Source organism: Cottoperca gobio, chromosome 17 (assembly GCF_900634415.1).
Source record: "Cottoperca gobio chromosome 17, fCotGob3.1, whole genome shotgun sequence".
Taxonomy (NCBI): domain Eukaryota; kingdom Metazoa; phylum Chordata; class Actinopteri; order Perciformes; family Bovichtidae; genus Cottoperca; species Cottoperca gobio.
Window position 1 is genome coordinate 19,455,788 of NC_041371.1, and position 14,112 is coordinate 19,469,899.

General features: G+C 42.1%; 1 protein-coding gene and 1 pseudogene across 1 annotated transcript; one reads left to right on the forward strand and one right to left on the reverse strand.

Annotated features, from left to right (window-relative positions):
* Positions 1 to 64: 64 nt before the first annotated feature.
* On the forward strand, positions 65 to 9,305 carry yme1l1b (YME1-like 1b). Its single transcript, XM_029453979.1, has 18 exons — positions 65 to 268; positions 870 to 1,004; positions 1,135 to 1,312; positions 2,005 to 2,094; positions 2,563 to 2,672; positions 2,821 to 2,971; positions 3,060 to 3,143; positions 3,520 to 3,693; positions 3,790 to 3,942; positions 4,131 to 4,263; positions 4,531 to 4,593; positions 4,807 to 4,919; positions 5,815 to 5,970; positions 6,178 to 6,329; positions 6,476 to 6,602; positions 6,711 to 6,784; positions 6,900 to 6,986; positions 7,079 to 9,305. Exons 1-18 carry the CDS (start codon positions 236 to 238, stop codon positions 7,220 to 7,222), a joined length of 2,157 nt encoding a protein of 718 aa, XP_029309839.1. The 5' UTR covers positions 65 to 235; the 3' UTR covers positions 7,223 to 9,305.
* A 552-nt stretch (positions 9,306 to 9,857) lies between these two features.
* On the reverse strand, positions 9,858 to 13,536 carry LOC115022944 (patched domain-containing protein 3-like; annotated as a pseudogene).
* Positions 13,537 to 14,112: the final 576 nt, after the last annotated feature.

Genomic DNA, 14,112 nt, shown 5'->3' on the forward strand with positions numbered 1-14,112 from the left:
ACTTACGTAAACTAGGCCAGATAAAAGGAACAGATTTTAGTAGGGATACAAAAAGTGTCACAACACGGCCGAGGTCATATCCGGTTTTATCCTCAGCTCCACCGCTGAAGTTCGCAGTTTGACTTGCTATGCCTGCCACAGAAAGAAAGTGAAATAAATACGGAGCTTTAACTCTCACGGACAGTGGTATAACTTGTGTAGCTTAACGGCCCGTGTGTACCAGTGAGACATAAACATGTTTTCCTTGTCAATGACTGTCCAACCACAGGTAAGAAAGCAGGAAACGTTATGCCAAGCTAACGTTAGCATTGTGTTTGTTATGGTAACTCCGTTGAGTTGAGCCTGCTAGCGAGCTAAATTAACCTTAGCTTGTTCTCTCATTAGCCAGACTGCTGTCGACCTCTGATGATCTGAAAGAGATTTAACGTCAGTGTCTATTTACCCGCATTTAAACTGAAGTAAAGACTGTACGGCGCGTTGAGAGAAGTTCCCGCTAGCTAACGTTACTGTTCTGATGTGTGTCCTTAGCTGCCAGATGGGGAAACTGCGTCAATGAACGACATGTTTGACTACTGGTGATTTGCATATTCTAATAAATTAGCAGTTCAACCACCTTTTCTACTGATCCGTGATAAATACCTGTATGCGGCTAACGTTACTTTAGTTTTAGAACTAACAGTAACTAGCGTGTAAGCTGTATGCTACATCATGTTGACTTTGTAACAGCTGATGCACTTAACCTGTGACTGCCAGCGGTCTCTAACTTATGTAATCGGCCTTCGACCTAACAACAAATAGGGTGTGTGATGATAACTGCAACATGTATGATAGTCGTCCTTCACTCAATGTTTGATTACATGTGATCACAGGTGACTGTACCTCTGAGCCACCTCATCAATGTCCTCCACTCTGTGAAGAGCTCAGTGGGAAGCAGCATCAGTTCCTCCTGCAAATCAAGAAATCACAAGGAGCATGCCTCAGACAAAGAACTACACCGCACAGAGGTATACATCAGTAGGACATTATCTAGTAGTTGATGCTGCACTTTATCCCACAATAAATCCAGAATAACTTCGTTAGGAATATAAATCCAATCTCATACACAAAAATGGTATAATGTATATGTGTGTGCAGCCCATGTGGAACCTGCGTGAGCTTGGCTTGTCAGACCTGGGAGCACAGCAGCTGGATGAGCTGCTGAACAGTGTGTTGCCACGCTTGAGTCCACAGAAGGCGCCACTTCCATCGGGTGGACAGACAGCCTGGAGGACTTCACATCTTTCTACACACTCCTTTTACCACAATAAGCATGGTGAGAATACACATCTTTGTTATAAACAGGCCTCCTGTACTGTACCTTGTAACACATAAAGGTCCAGTGTGTAGGATGTGGAGGGATCTATTTGCAGACATTAAATATATTATTCCTAACTATGTTTATTACTGAAACTAACAATCGTTGTGTTTCCGTTAGAATGAGCCCTCATATCTGTAGAGAGCGTGTCATCCTACAGAGTCCGCCATGTTGCAGTGCTAAGTTTCTACAGTAGCCCAGAATGGACAAACCACACACTGGCTCTAGAGAGGGCTTTTCACTTTTTTTTTTACATTACCTGAAAGTCACATAGGTTCTCCCGAAACGCTTGAAAGGGGAGCGGTGAGTGGACGGGTATGCAGTTGGTTGCAATCTGGCCACTAGATGCCACTAGATGCCACTAAATCCTGAACACCTTTAAACATGTGTGCTGGTGCTCTTGCCTGACTCCTCATGATCATCACTCATGAATGAATACAACATACCAGGACTTCACAATGTGCAACAAGTTTAAATGTGTTGTTTCACTTGAATCTGTAGAATCACGGAGTTTGTAGTTAGTGGAGTTGATGATTCTCTTGAATCTCATCTTTTTGATCAGCTTAGTTCCTGTTGACCGTCTTCACAAAGCAACATTTTTCCTAAAGGTATGGTATCTCAGGGATAACTACTTTGACCTGTGTTCCCAGGCTACTCATGTGGTGCAATGCCCCTGTCTTATTCCAGGCAGCACCCTTCACCTCTCCAGTCTGTCTGCACAGAGCTACAACACTGGCCAGGTAACTACGAGTCACTATGTAGTTTATTACATTTCAGGTCATTTAGCAGTCGCTCTTATCCAGAGCGACTTACATTGAACTAAGACAGTCTCCCTGGAGCAACTCGGGGTTAAGTACCTTGCTCAGGAACTCTCGACCTTCTAGTGTTTTGTTTGGAAGGCGTACCACTAGACCACTAGGCCATCATCCTGCTAAATTACCAATCCAAAACGTTGTACTGTTGTACAATTGTTAATAGAGTTGGTTTGTATGTTATTTAACATCAATATAAATAACGTTACTGAGAGAATAACAAATATTCCAGATAATTATCAACATGCAGTATGTATGTACGTGTACATTGTTGTTTTATCTATAACACTGTGTGTATGTGCAATGTTAATGCTAATCTAGTGAAGCAATATGCTGTGGAAACATGTTTAGCTTTTTAATCTGTTTAAACTTCACATGCTTACTGCATATTTCAAGTGTGGGTCCCGAGCAGAGGCTTTAAAACTTTAAAGAGCAAAACCCGACGACAGCAGTCGGGCTTGGACCGCCCCCTGGACTCCGAAGGGTTCACTCCATCCTTCATGAAGGTAAGTGCTCAGACATGTTCACATGCTTAGGCAAATCCTTAAGCATGTTATGGATATGCTTTAATGTTCTTAATATGTTCATCATATAAAAAGAAGTAAAGGCGTATTCTGTCTTTGTGAATACAGCTGATCTTTCCTTGTGCTGCAGGGTTTCCTGACACGGGACAAGGGGGTTGAAGTTGAAAGTCTAGACAGCCTGGTTAAGATAAAGAACATACCGGATGGACAGCAGGATTCTTTCAAGAGGGGCTTCGCTGAGGGTTTCCTGAAAGCCCAAACCCTGACACAACGCACACAAGGCACGTTTTAATACACACACGCTCAAATTAAATCCACCGTTCATCCCATTATTAAACATTAAACCGTTTTTCTGCTCCCACTGTCCAGACTCTCTCAGGAAGACTCGTCTGATCCTGCTGGTGCTGCTTCTTGTTGGGCTCTATGGTCTGTCCAAGACCCCCTTCATATCGGGTAAAGGCTCCTCTTCCACTCTAAAGTGGCCTTTTGATTTCATGTCATACATGAGATACCTTCCAACATGTTAGCATTTTAATATATTAAAATATGAATGTTAACCACAAAGCTCAGCATTTGCCTGCTGAACTAATCTTTGCATATTGAACATTATTAACCTTTAAAACAGAAGCTTGTAACAACCATTTTCTGCAACCACAAATTCTAACCTGCCGTGTTGAAACACTAATACATGCAATTTAGATGTGGTTCTTAAATAATCCTCCGTAACAGGCAGCGTGTGTGTGTGTGTGTGTGTGTGTGTGTGTGTGTGTGAGTTCATTAACCGTGCCATGCAGTGTGATTTCGAACTTTAATCTAACCATTTTGATAGTACGGTTCCGAACCACATCAGGCTTGGACTCGGCAGTTGACCCCGTCCAGGTGAAGAATGTGACATTTGAGCACGTCAAAGGGATCGAAGAAGCTAAGAACGAGCTGCAGGAAGTGGTGGAGTTCCTGAAAAACCCAGAGAAGTTCACAGCCTTGGGAGGAAAGCTGCCAAAAGGTAGCGCTGTCTTTCACAGTGCAGAGTGGGAAGACTATTCAGGGATGTTTTATTTGCATCTCTCTCATTTCTCCTCCTCGCCTCTCTGTACTTTAGGTGTTCTGCTCGTTGGCCCTCCAGGGACCGGAAAGACTCTACTGGCCAGAGCGGTGGCAGGAGAGGCAGACGTGCCATTCTACTACGCCTCCGGATCCGAATTCGACGAGATGTTTGTTGGAGTGGGAGCCAGCCGCATCAGGAACCTTTTCAGTGAGATTTTAAAATGATTATTTAATATCGAAATCCAGCTTTGTTTCCCCCCCCCCTTTTCCTTCCTTAGAAACCACTTGAGAGTGTAGAGTTCTCCTGATGCAAGGGCTGCATGACTGTGTCATTATAGTTGTGAATATTGTGATGCACGTGTTTGTAGTTACATTTGTCCTGCTGTTTACTTCTAGGGGAGGCTAAAGCCAACGCTCCCTGTGTGATCTTCATTGATGAACTGGACAGTGTGGGTGGGAAAAGGATCGAGTCTCCCATGCACCCTTACTCCAGACAGACTATCAACCAGCTACTTGCTGAGATGGATGGGTAATCTCTTAAATTAGCTTTTATTTTATTTTTATTTATTACAGTCATTCATTGTTTAAACCCGGTGTTTGTGCAGATGACGATAATTCGGTACAGCCCTACTTTTAATTCACATTAAAGTAAACTGTGCAGTATGGGGGGTTTACGATGCCTGCGTGTGCAGTACGGGTGGGTGATATGGATGAAGTACAACTATTTAAACAGAAAGCGAGAGGAGAGCTGCTGTGGTGCAGACACTGACTTTTACCCTGTGATATTATTTTGTAGGTTCAAACCAAATGAAGGTGTGATCATCATTGGAGCAACCAACTTCCCAGAGGCTTTGGATAAGTACGTTCTCCTCTGTGTGTCCTTCCAGAGCCTGTGCACATGTCAGAGCTTATAATGCACTTTAATTTTGAGGCTCTCAACCCTCAGAGACGCAGCGCTCTTTGTCAATAACAAAGCATGGACTGCAACCCCGAGGCTGTTATTGATGCAGTGACCCAGATTGTATGCCGACACAGTATCAGTATTTTACTGACCAGCTGATCTTTTTTTTAGTGCTCTGATCCGCCCGGGACGTTTTGACATGCAGGTGACTGTCCCCAAACCAGACGTGAAAGGACGCACAGAGATCATCAACTGGTATCTGAGGAAGATTAAAGTGGATCCAGGTGTGGGATCATCATCTAGCAATATTTTTTGTCAAATGTGTTATTATGGTATATGATATTTTAACCACTGCAAGACAGAACCCCCAATTGTTTGTCTGCCTTGGTTTGGTGGTCCTGACACACTGAACACACAGCACAGAGCTAGTTATGGGAATTGATCGACACCGATTTCATTATCGATTCCTGATAAATTGTTGGGTGTAAAAAGAATCCATACAGGCACGGCTCCAGGCTAACTCCTTTCACAACCGTCCCAAAACAATTTTTAAACCGTCCAGAAGGTAGTTTAAAACCAAATTCAAATAATTAGGAAATTAATAATAGTATTTTTATTTATATATTTGCTTCGATTAAAAATCATTCTTGGCATTAGTCATTTCAATGATGTATTATATGCTGGTATTGTCAGGAAGGTAAACGGGTCATAATTCCCTCTCTAATTTCTTTATTAAATTGAACACTTCATAATAAAGTAATTTACCTTCGCCCAATACTCCCTTTTCTTGAATAGAGCTTGAACACATCATTATGTGTCTCAATGGAACGTCCTTTAACATTAGCTGTTAGCTCCTGTGCAGCACTGCTGTCCACCGGCTGCTAGCAGCTAGCGTAACTAGCGCTCCTCCTGACCATTTTAAGAGGGACTTGTTGTTCACAATGTAGCATTATCAGGGGGAAAATAGGGCGTGTCCAGGTTAATTTGTCTGGTCTCTCAGCCATGGCTCTGGTCCCAAACAAACTGAAACAAACCGGTTCTCAACTCCCGTCCGTACACACAGCACTGGTATTCTTTTAAGCTGACATCATAGGCTGAATGTTTGGTATTTACTTTCCTTTTAACTGTGGCCTAGAATGAGGCCTGAGACTGTTTTTGATAACCTTGTTTTCTCTGCAGCTATTGAGGCCAGCATTATTGCCCGGGGCACAGTGGGCTTCTCTGGCGCTGACCTGGAAAATCTGGTCAACCAGGCTGCCCTGAAGGCAGCAGTAGATGGCAAAGACATGGTCACCCTGAAGGAGATGGAGTTTGCTAAAGACAAAATCCTCATGGGTGAGTGAGTCATGAGGAAGCATTGCAACCACTTCCTTGTTGACCTGCAATTATTGTATGATTAGTCGCTCTCCTAAACCTTACCCTGATCGTCTGTATGTTTCCATCTCGCTTGGCTTATTAGGACTCGGGTCCCTCCAGTTAAAGTCATGTTTAGAACGTGGCAATACAATCATTTAATTCATGCCTTCTTCTCTTTACTTCCAGGCCCCGAGAGAAAGAGTGCCCAAATAGACAAGAAGAACAAGACCATCACAGCGTACCATGAATCAGGCCATGCAATCGTAGCCTACTACACCAAAGATGCCATGCCGATTAACAAGGCAACTATCATGCCCAGAGGCCCCAGTCTGGGACATGTAAGGAAACCTTGAGCTTTAAAGTCGGCACATTATAGAGATAGTTCTGGTTGTATTCACTATCATTCCGTTTAAACTTTGTATATCCTCTCATCCACTTTTATTTTTCATTCCTCCTGTCCATGCTCCTCGACGTCTCTTGCCAGGTGTCCATGCTCCCGGAGAACGATCGCTGGAGTGAGACTCGCTCTCAGCTGCTGGCCCAGATGGACGTCAGTATGGGCGGCCGTGTAGCAGAGGAGATCATATTTGGCCATGAGTACATCACAACCGGTGAGAAAGAGTTCCTAAAAGTGTTTTAATATAAAGGCTAAAATGTAGAAAAATCTAGAGGGGTTGGCAGGCTTGAATTTAAAAAGCTAACAATTTCTTCCTCCCCAGGTGCATCAAGTGACTTTGACAGTGCCACAAAGATCGCTAAGATGATGGTGACCAGATTTGGAATGTGTGAAAAGGTAGGGGACTTAAAAAAAGGAACGCTGGTCGTGGTATTTGCACCGCACATGCAATCGCAGTTTTGCTCAAATGTTATGTTGATTTATGTAACTGTTTCCTCTTCCTGTCCACCAGTTGGGTGTGATGACCTACACTGACATGACAGCCCAGAGCCCAGAGACTCAAGCAGCTGTGGAGCAAGAAATCAGGGCGTTACTGAAGGTCTGTGTGATCTTTTTTCAAGACAACGATCCAACAACGATCCAACCTTGTGAAAAGGTTCTTCTTACCATCGTTTCTCTTTCTGTCTCCAGGAGTCTTATGATCGTGCCAAAGCTCTGCTGAAGTCTCACAACAAAGAGCACAAAAACCTGGCAGAGGCTCTGCTTACGTATGAGACACTGGATGCCAAAGACATCAAGCTGGTCCTGGAGGGCAAGACTCTGGAGACTAGATGAAACTAGAAACAAGGACAGCAACAATCAGGGGGAGCAACAAGGGGGTGAGGGGGGGGGGGGGGCAGATTTTAAGAGCTCAGGGGTCATGGAAGGAGGGATGGACTCAGTTGATGAGCAGTGAATCAGAGATGGAATAAGTCCTGGCCTGCGTTCACAAAGTCTCTTGACTAGTGCTCATGTGGGACGATGTTCTATCTTCATGCTGTCACCTCCGTGTAATCTCATTATTATTTCCAGATAGGTAGTTTTGTTATGTTGCACAGGTTCACTGTATGTGACCAAGGCTAACCGAAGAGATGCCTAAGGATAAGGATGTTGCTCAGGTCACTCAAATAATCTGTAAATGTAAGCAGAGCTGCATCTGACAATTATTGTCATCAATTTATCTGCCGATTTATTTTCTAGATGAATCTTTTGATCTGTAGGACTGCGTCTCGTTTAAAGAATGATGATATCAGCACCCTTAAAGTGACACCGACACCAATAGAGTATTTCACTCGATATGCATGGAATGCCACACACAAATTATTTTTACACATTAATTTTGAAAGTGTTCAATTTATCAAAAATATTTTGTTATACCGCGCTCTACTTCACCACACCACAGACTAGGATCGCACGCCACAATAAATCAAAGAACATTTACTGTGATGCGAGCAAAATCATACAAATAGTCTTCTTTTCTTTTCTTTTTTACATAAGTGTACAAAAATGATGAAATGCATGTATAGTTTTACTGGAGAAGTTTGGTCTGACCTAATAAAATGTCAGAAAATAGTAAATATAAAATAGTTTCTCAACGGTGATGTCGTTAAATGTCTTGTTCTGTCAGTCCAAAACCTAAAGACATGCACATTAATATGATATAAAACAGAAAATCAGCCATTTTTGCATGGAAAATTATTTACACGGTAGAATTTGAAAACAACATCCGCAGAGGATTACTTTTGTATTGTTAACTGTTGAAAAAGGAGTTGAAATTTGGTCAAATTCTCTTCAGCTCGGTCTGTTGTGAGCTGCTGTGTAATCATTGCAACTATACTTTAACTGAATCTCAACTCCTTTTCGTCAGTTGACTTATATCTGTCATTTGTCTCGTATTTCTTCGCGGTCAGACTCTACTTCTAGCTTGCGTGTGTCTCAACTTTGACACCAAGAAGTGTCACATTCGTGTGCTGCACTTTGTCTTTCCATCTAATTCGTTGTATCTGGGATGATCATGTGTATACATTCTCCTGCACCCCTCTGCATTAGTCCCTGTTACTCATTTTTAAAGGTGGCCTTTTGGGGAATGTACTGTAAATGTATGTTTTTCCTTTTTTGAAGGAGGAAGAGTATTAAGTTAAACTAACGTCTCAGCACTTTTGGTTGAAGTGTATGAATTGAAAATACACTTCATGTAATTTATTTCATTTCTGATGTGTATACAGATGCATTACAAAAAAGAAGCAACTAATACAAGCTGTGTTTATGTAGTGGTAGAGCATTGGGATCTTTAGGACTTTAAAGTTCAAATGTTTGGCCTAAGTTATTTGAATAGTCTGAGTTCGGCTTCCGAAAAACCTCTGCTAAATATCTGTTTTTTTTGTATTTGCAAATGAGTTGATGATAGACTCCTAATCTTTAGATTATTCAGAAAAACAACAAGGCCAGTTATCAGTAATCTCCCTTTGGCCTCTCCTTTGTTTCCACAGCCTGACACTGCTCTGTGTTTGAAGGAAGTTATGCCCCAATGTTTGAATAGTTAGAGCAGCAGCAGCAGTGTATGTTTAGCATTGTTGAACATGTAACATCTAGGTCATGATTACCACCAGCATATGTTCTTCATAGTGTTGCCCTTTTCAGTTTGTTTGCTTTAATGTGACACTATTTCTTCAGTGTATTGGCCTTTCATCCTTGTTTAGCTGTATATGAGTTTGGGATATAATGAGAACATTGTATATATGTGTATAGTAATGCTTTTATGCTGAGAACACATCGAATGGCTCTCTGCTGTTGATCGACATAATCCCTCAATAATATGAAGGAAATGGTTGATGAATGTTTGTGCAGCTGAAATAAATAAAAAGCAGCCCAAATATAATCTTGTGATATTCAGTGTGTGTGGGGGTGGGGGGGATAGCAGATGGCATGTAACCAGCACTATGTGGGCTTATTGAAAAATAGGAGAAAACCTCTTGGGCTATACAGGGCTATGACATGCACCACGTAAATTGACAGTGCATGTGCTAACGATGGCAAATATCATTCACAGCTGTTTCATTTGTGTCGGAGTCTTCCCCGTAGTGTAGAGAGCATGCCATGTAACCACAATGTGTTTTTAATCTTAAAAATGAACGGTGTTTTCTGTAGTTAGGGGTTATGTCATGGTTGGGGCGTAGAAGAGAGAATTGTTTGGGGTTAGCAGAAGGGGAAAGGTAGTATTGACTTCAACACAACACTCAAACAGAGGCTGGACACTTCAATAGTTTCTACAATATGATTTTAAAAAATGTTTTTATCGCCTTTCATAAAATGCAAAATTATTAACAATAGCGGCAGTAACATTTTAGATATTTCTTTTACACAAACAATGTGAAGAATTCAAATTTCCTTTTGACTTTAATATTGCATTATCAAGCTGGACACCCCCACTTTAACACCACTACCCACAGACACCAACTAGAGTCAGAAACACTGGAATGAATACTAAGCCGTGGAGCAGCCCAAATGTAATCACAAGAAACACAATCTTGAAGAACGTCCTAAAGATGTAGCTCCCAGACATGGACAGCACCACCACGCCTAAAACAGTGGACAGTGCTCCTTGCAGCATCGGACACCCTAAATGGGTCAAGGCATCCATAGCTTTCTCGTTGACATCACTCTTGGGGCTGGAGACAAAAGAATAAGAAATATGTGCTGAGAAGTCTACAGAAAAACCAATGCACATGACCAGGTTGATCATTGAGATGGAGTCCAGGTTTACACCCCACAGCGCCATGAACCCTGTCACACCAACAATGACTGAACAAATTGCAAAAGCCACCCACAAGGAACAAAGAGGACTGGGTATCAGGATGAGGGAGACGACCAGCATCACGATCACAGCCACCAGGATGGTTTGGATGGTATTGTCCATAATGACAGTATACTGGTCAAAGTAGATGAAAGCAGGGTGGTATACCAGTAGCTCTACCGGACATTCCTCTGCTGTTTTCCTGAGTACAATCATCATGTCCTTCGTTGTTGCGTTGTTAAGTGTCTGAATAAAAAAGCGGGAGGCCTGAATCGTATTGTCTGCAGAGAAGTTAATGTCTTGTTTGAATATGGAGTTGAGTTCCAAGAGATGTGGCAGATGTGTTTGGAAAGCCTCTTGAGAACTTATATTGAGATCGGTGGCATTTGCATACTGTAGAAAGGAGAGAAACCAAGCCAAAGTGTCATTGACAAAGTTCAAACTCTCTAAGTTTGAAATGCATGAACGCAGATGCTTCTGTTCATCCTCAGAAGTGTTGCCTTTGATGGTTGTAGTAATTGATGATGTAGGAATCATCCAAAGCCAGATTCCTGATATCGAGTCCCTCCTTTAAGGTAGAACAACCATAGACACTAACGGACAGATAGCCTGCGTAAATGACAAATACACAAGCTTTCATTGATTTGTGGGTCAGGAATGGGCCATAGAACCTCTCAAACATGTGACTCACGGGCTCAGTTTCCTCCTTTTCAGTTATTTGATTATAGGTACCCCCAACACAGCACAGGCTGAAGACTTTGGAGCTCCTGGAGGGTAAGTCTTCTGGGATTTTGGAACAGGTGAATCAGTGCTTGTTCTCTGCCTCCCTCTGTCCGTTCAAAGCCAGACACGCCCCCAGGAAAGTGATGCTGTACAGATAGCAGAAGCAAATAGAAATCCCAGAATACAGGCAGAAGGCCCGGACTGAACCAAAGGGCGAGCTGCAGCCCAGAAAGAGAGTCAGAGCGTCGGTCAAGGTGGTGATCGAGATGGAAACTGCAGCATCCTTGTAGGTGTTAGCCAGCCGGTCGGGGACGCTGTCCAGAACACGGGTCCTCTGTCAGCAAGAGATCATGATGAACATATCATCCAGTCCAATACCTTTGGATTCAAATTCAGAGGAGAAAGAGATTTAAAACAAGGGACATTGGACTCTTACCTGTGTTATGTAAACCTACTGGGGTGAGTCCTTATCTTGTGACTTTCATTTTAAAGGGTTTGTCTGTGTGTCTACTTTTACCACTATTTTTGAAAGTTTTAACTCTTTAGCTACAATTGAGGTGGAGACTTGCATTTTGTTGAGCACTTTCAAATGCAGGCTGTTTTGCTAGGTGTAGGCTATTGTTACTACCGTTCCAGGCAGCCATTGGTTTCCATCATAGACTTTGAATAAGAAGTGGCCGTATCACTATGACGTCGTCCATTGGTTTGTTGCGTACCGTTTCGATGCCTTGAGTTTAGATTTTTGACTTGCTTTGTTGTTGTTTTGGAGACAGAAGTGAACGTATTTTCTCGAGAGGTTAGAGATTGGGAAGAGCGAGGCCTGGCAGGGTCAGGTACCATCAGCATCTAACACTAGAGCTAGCTAGCTAGCTTTGTTAGCAAGGTGCATCTGTAATTTTGGCTACCTTTATTTTACTCTGAATGGGACCATCATTTACTAAATGAACATTGTCATTTTCTCATAGACTTCTTTACAATCGGACTTCTTTTTGCAACCAGTGAAGTCGCCCCCTTCTGGCCATAAGAAACATTGTAGGTTTTAGGCATTTGCGCATTGGCTTCACTTTTCAGACCCTCAGGTCGCCCCTTGGTTTCCATTCATTTCTGTACTCTATGATAATCACTGAGGAGAATCTTGAACTTGAGTTGTGTAATCCCTCACAGTTCACATTATCCATGCATACTTCTGGTCTTTTTGATCTCAATTTGGCCCAACAGCAAATGTTTACCCAGGGGGCCCCAAATGGTTAACCCGCCAAAGGATATTTGACATACAAAGAAGTATAATGTACATAATCAGAAGTCAAGATTGTGACATTTGGTCTAAAAGAAAATGCTAAAACATATTATATGATATTTATTTGAAGGCCATCTCATGCATGTTTTACTTTTTAGGTTAACAGGAAGTTGTTTTGAGCACTCTCTAACTTTGACTGGGACCCACCTAATATCATGAAAGGACAGGAGGCAACTGTCATGACAAAAGGTTGATCCAGCAACAACAGCACTCCAAAGCCGCTCAGCACTGCCAGACCTGTGGAGAACACCCCACAGGAAGCCACCCACACCTTCGTCCTCACATTATCCAACCTAAAAGAACATCAGACATAAAAAAGAGCCATACATCCAAAATGCATTGCATAACATATTTGCAGCAGATGTTTTACCAACCTTCAACATGATATGATCGAAAAAGTGATGACAATGGCGTAGCTGATGGAGAATAAATAGATGACAGACGCTGGAGATTTTTTAAATTCCCACTGCAGTGACATGGAGGTGCGGTATGACACCTAGACAGATTATAACACATTAAACAGAAGACACTTAATGAAACAAATAAAACAGTGGAATGTGTTAAAGTTCTGCTTACCTGAATGGAAGTTGATGATGTGTTTGAGACCAAATGAATGAAGCTTTCCAACCAAAGGTCAGTCTTTGTTTTGTTGTCCTTACGTAAGTAGTAATGGAGCTGTATGGCTTCAGCACTTTCAACTACTGAGCTCTCCTTGTACAATTTCACACTCCCCAGGTTTAAATATAAAGGGAAACTCCCAAAATTAGAGTTATACCACGGAAATGTCAAATTGACTGTGTCTATGTGGTTGGCACTGTATTCAATAATATCTAAAATGTCATTAGAGGTGCATGATCCCATCACCTCAGCACAAACATCCACATATTCAAAAGACTGGTTGTCAAACTGCACTGCCATACTTCTAACTTTAAAGTCCAAGTCTAGGATGTCCTGGAGTGACTCCACAGTCAGGATATTTGTGTCACTTGTAGCTATAAGAGTTGCATAATTCCCATCCGTGCTCAACCTTAAACGTGAAAACATGGAATCGTTTCCGGGAAAAGTTTGTTGGATGTATTTCCTCTCCAGCTTGGCCGGTCCACCGACAGGCGTGAACTGCTCTTCGATATCGTTTGACATTCTGTCCTGGAGAAGATAAAATCCGCTTCCCAGACATGCCGAGAGAATAAGAGGGCCGATCAAGAACCACCCGGGATAAGAACCGATAAAATGACCCATCATCTCAAAATAAATACGTAGGGGTCTCTCTATGCAATCTGTGCATAATATTGCCATAGCTGTCAAAACGTGCTAATTTATCTGGATTTCTGGGGATTTCTCAGATATTTCAACATTAGAGAGGGCTGTGTGGGTATTCGCAACTAGCTGTATTTATTGTGCTGCAGACTCTTTTCATTTCCTTCATGAGATGAGATTTGCATAATAACAGGGTTGGCCCACTCTGTGATGAACAGAGCAGATGAGGTTTGAGGAAATGCTCAGTCAAAGAGTCTATTGAAAAACAGTGGGTGTAGTATGGCTCACTGGTTCCATTTCAATACCTACACTGTCAATGGTTTCCAATTGCTAAACCCCGAGGTGATTCCTTCTCATGGTTGAGGTAACATTACACTTTTGGGCCCTTGAAGATTGATGAATGTAGCAAAGAACAAAGACGTATTATAATGTGGATCTTTATTTTCTTTGTTTTCTACCTATCAATTGACAATCATTATCTATGGTAGACTTCCCTCGGATCCCTTATCCACTCCTGCTTCAGGCTAAATTTAGCACAAGAATATGTGGATTTGTTTCAAATAAATGTACAAACAATGAACACAAAACATTTTTTAACAATATATTACACAAAAC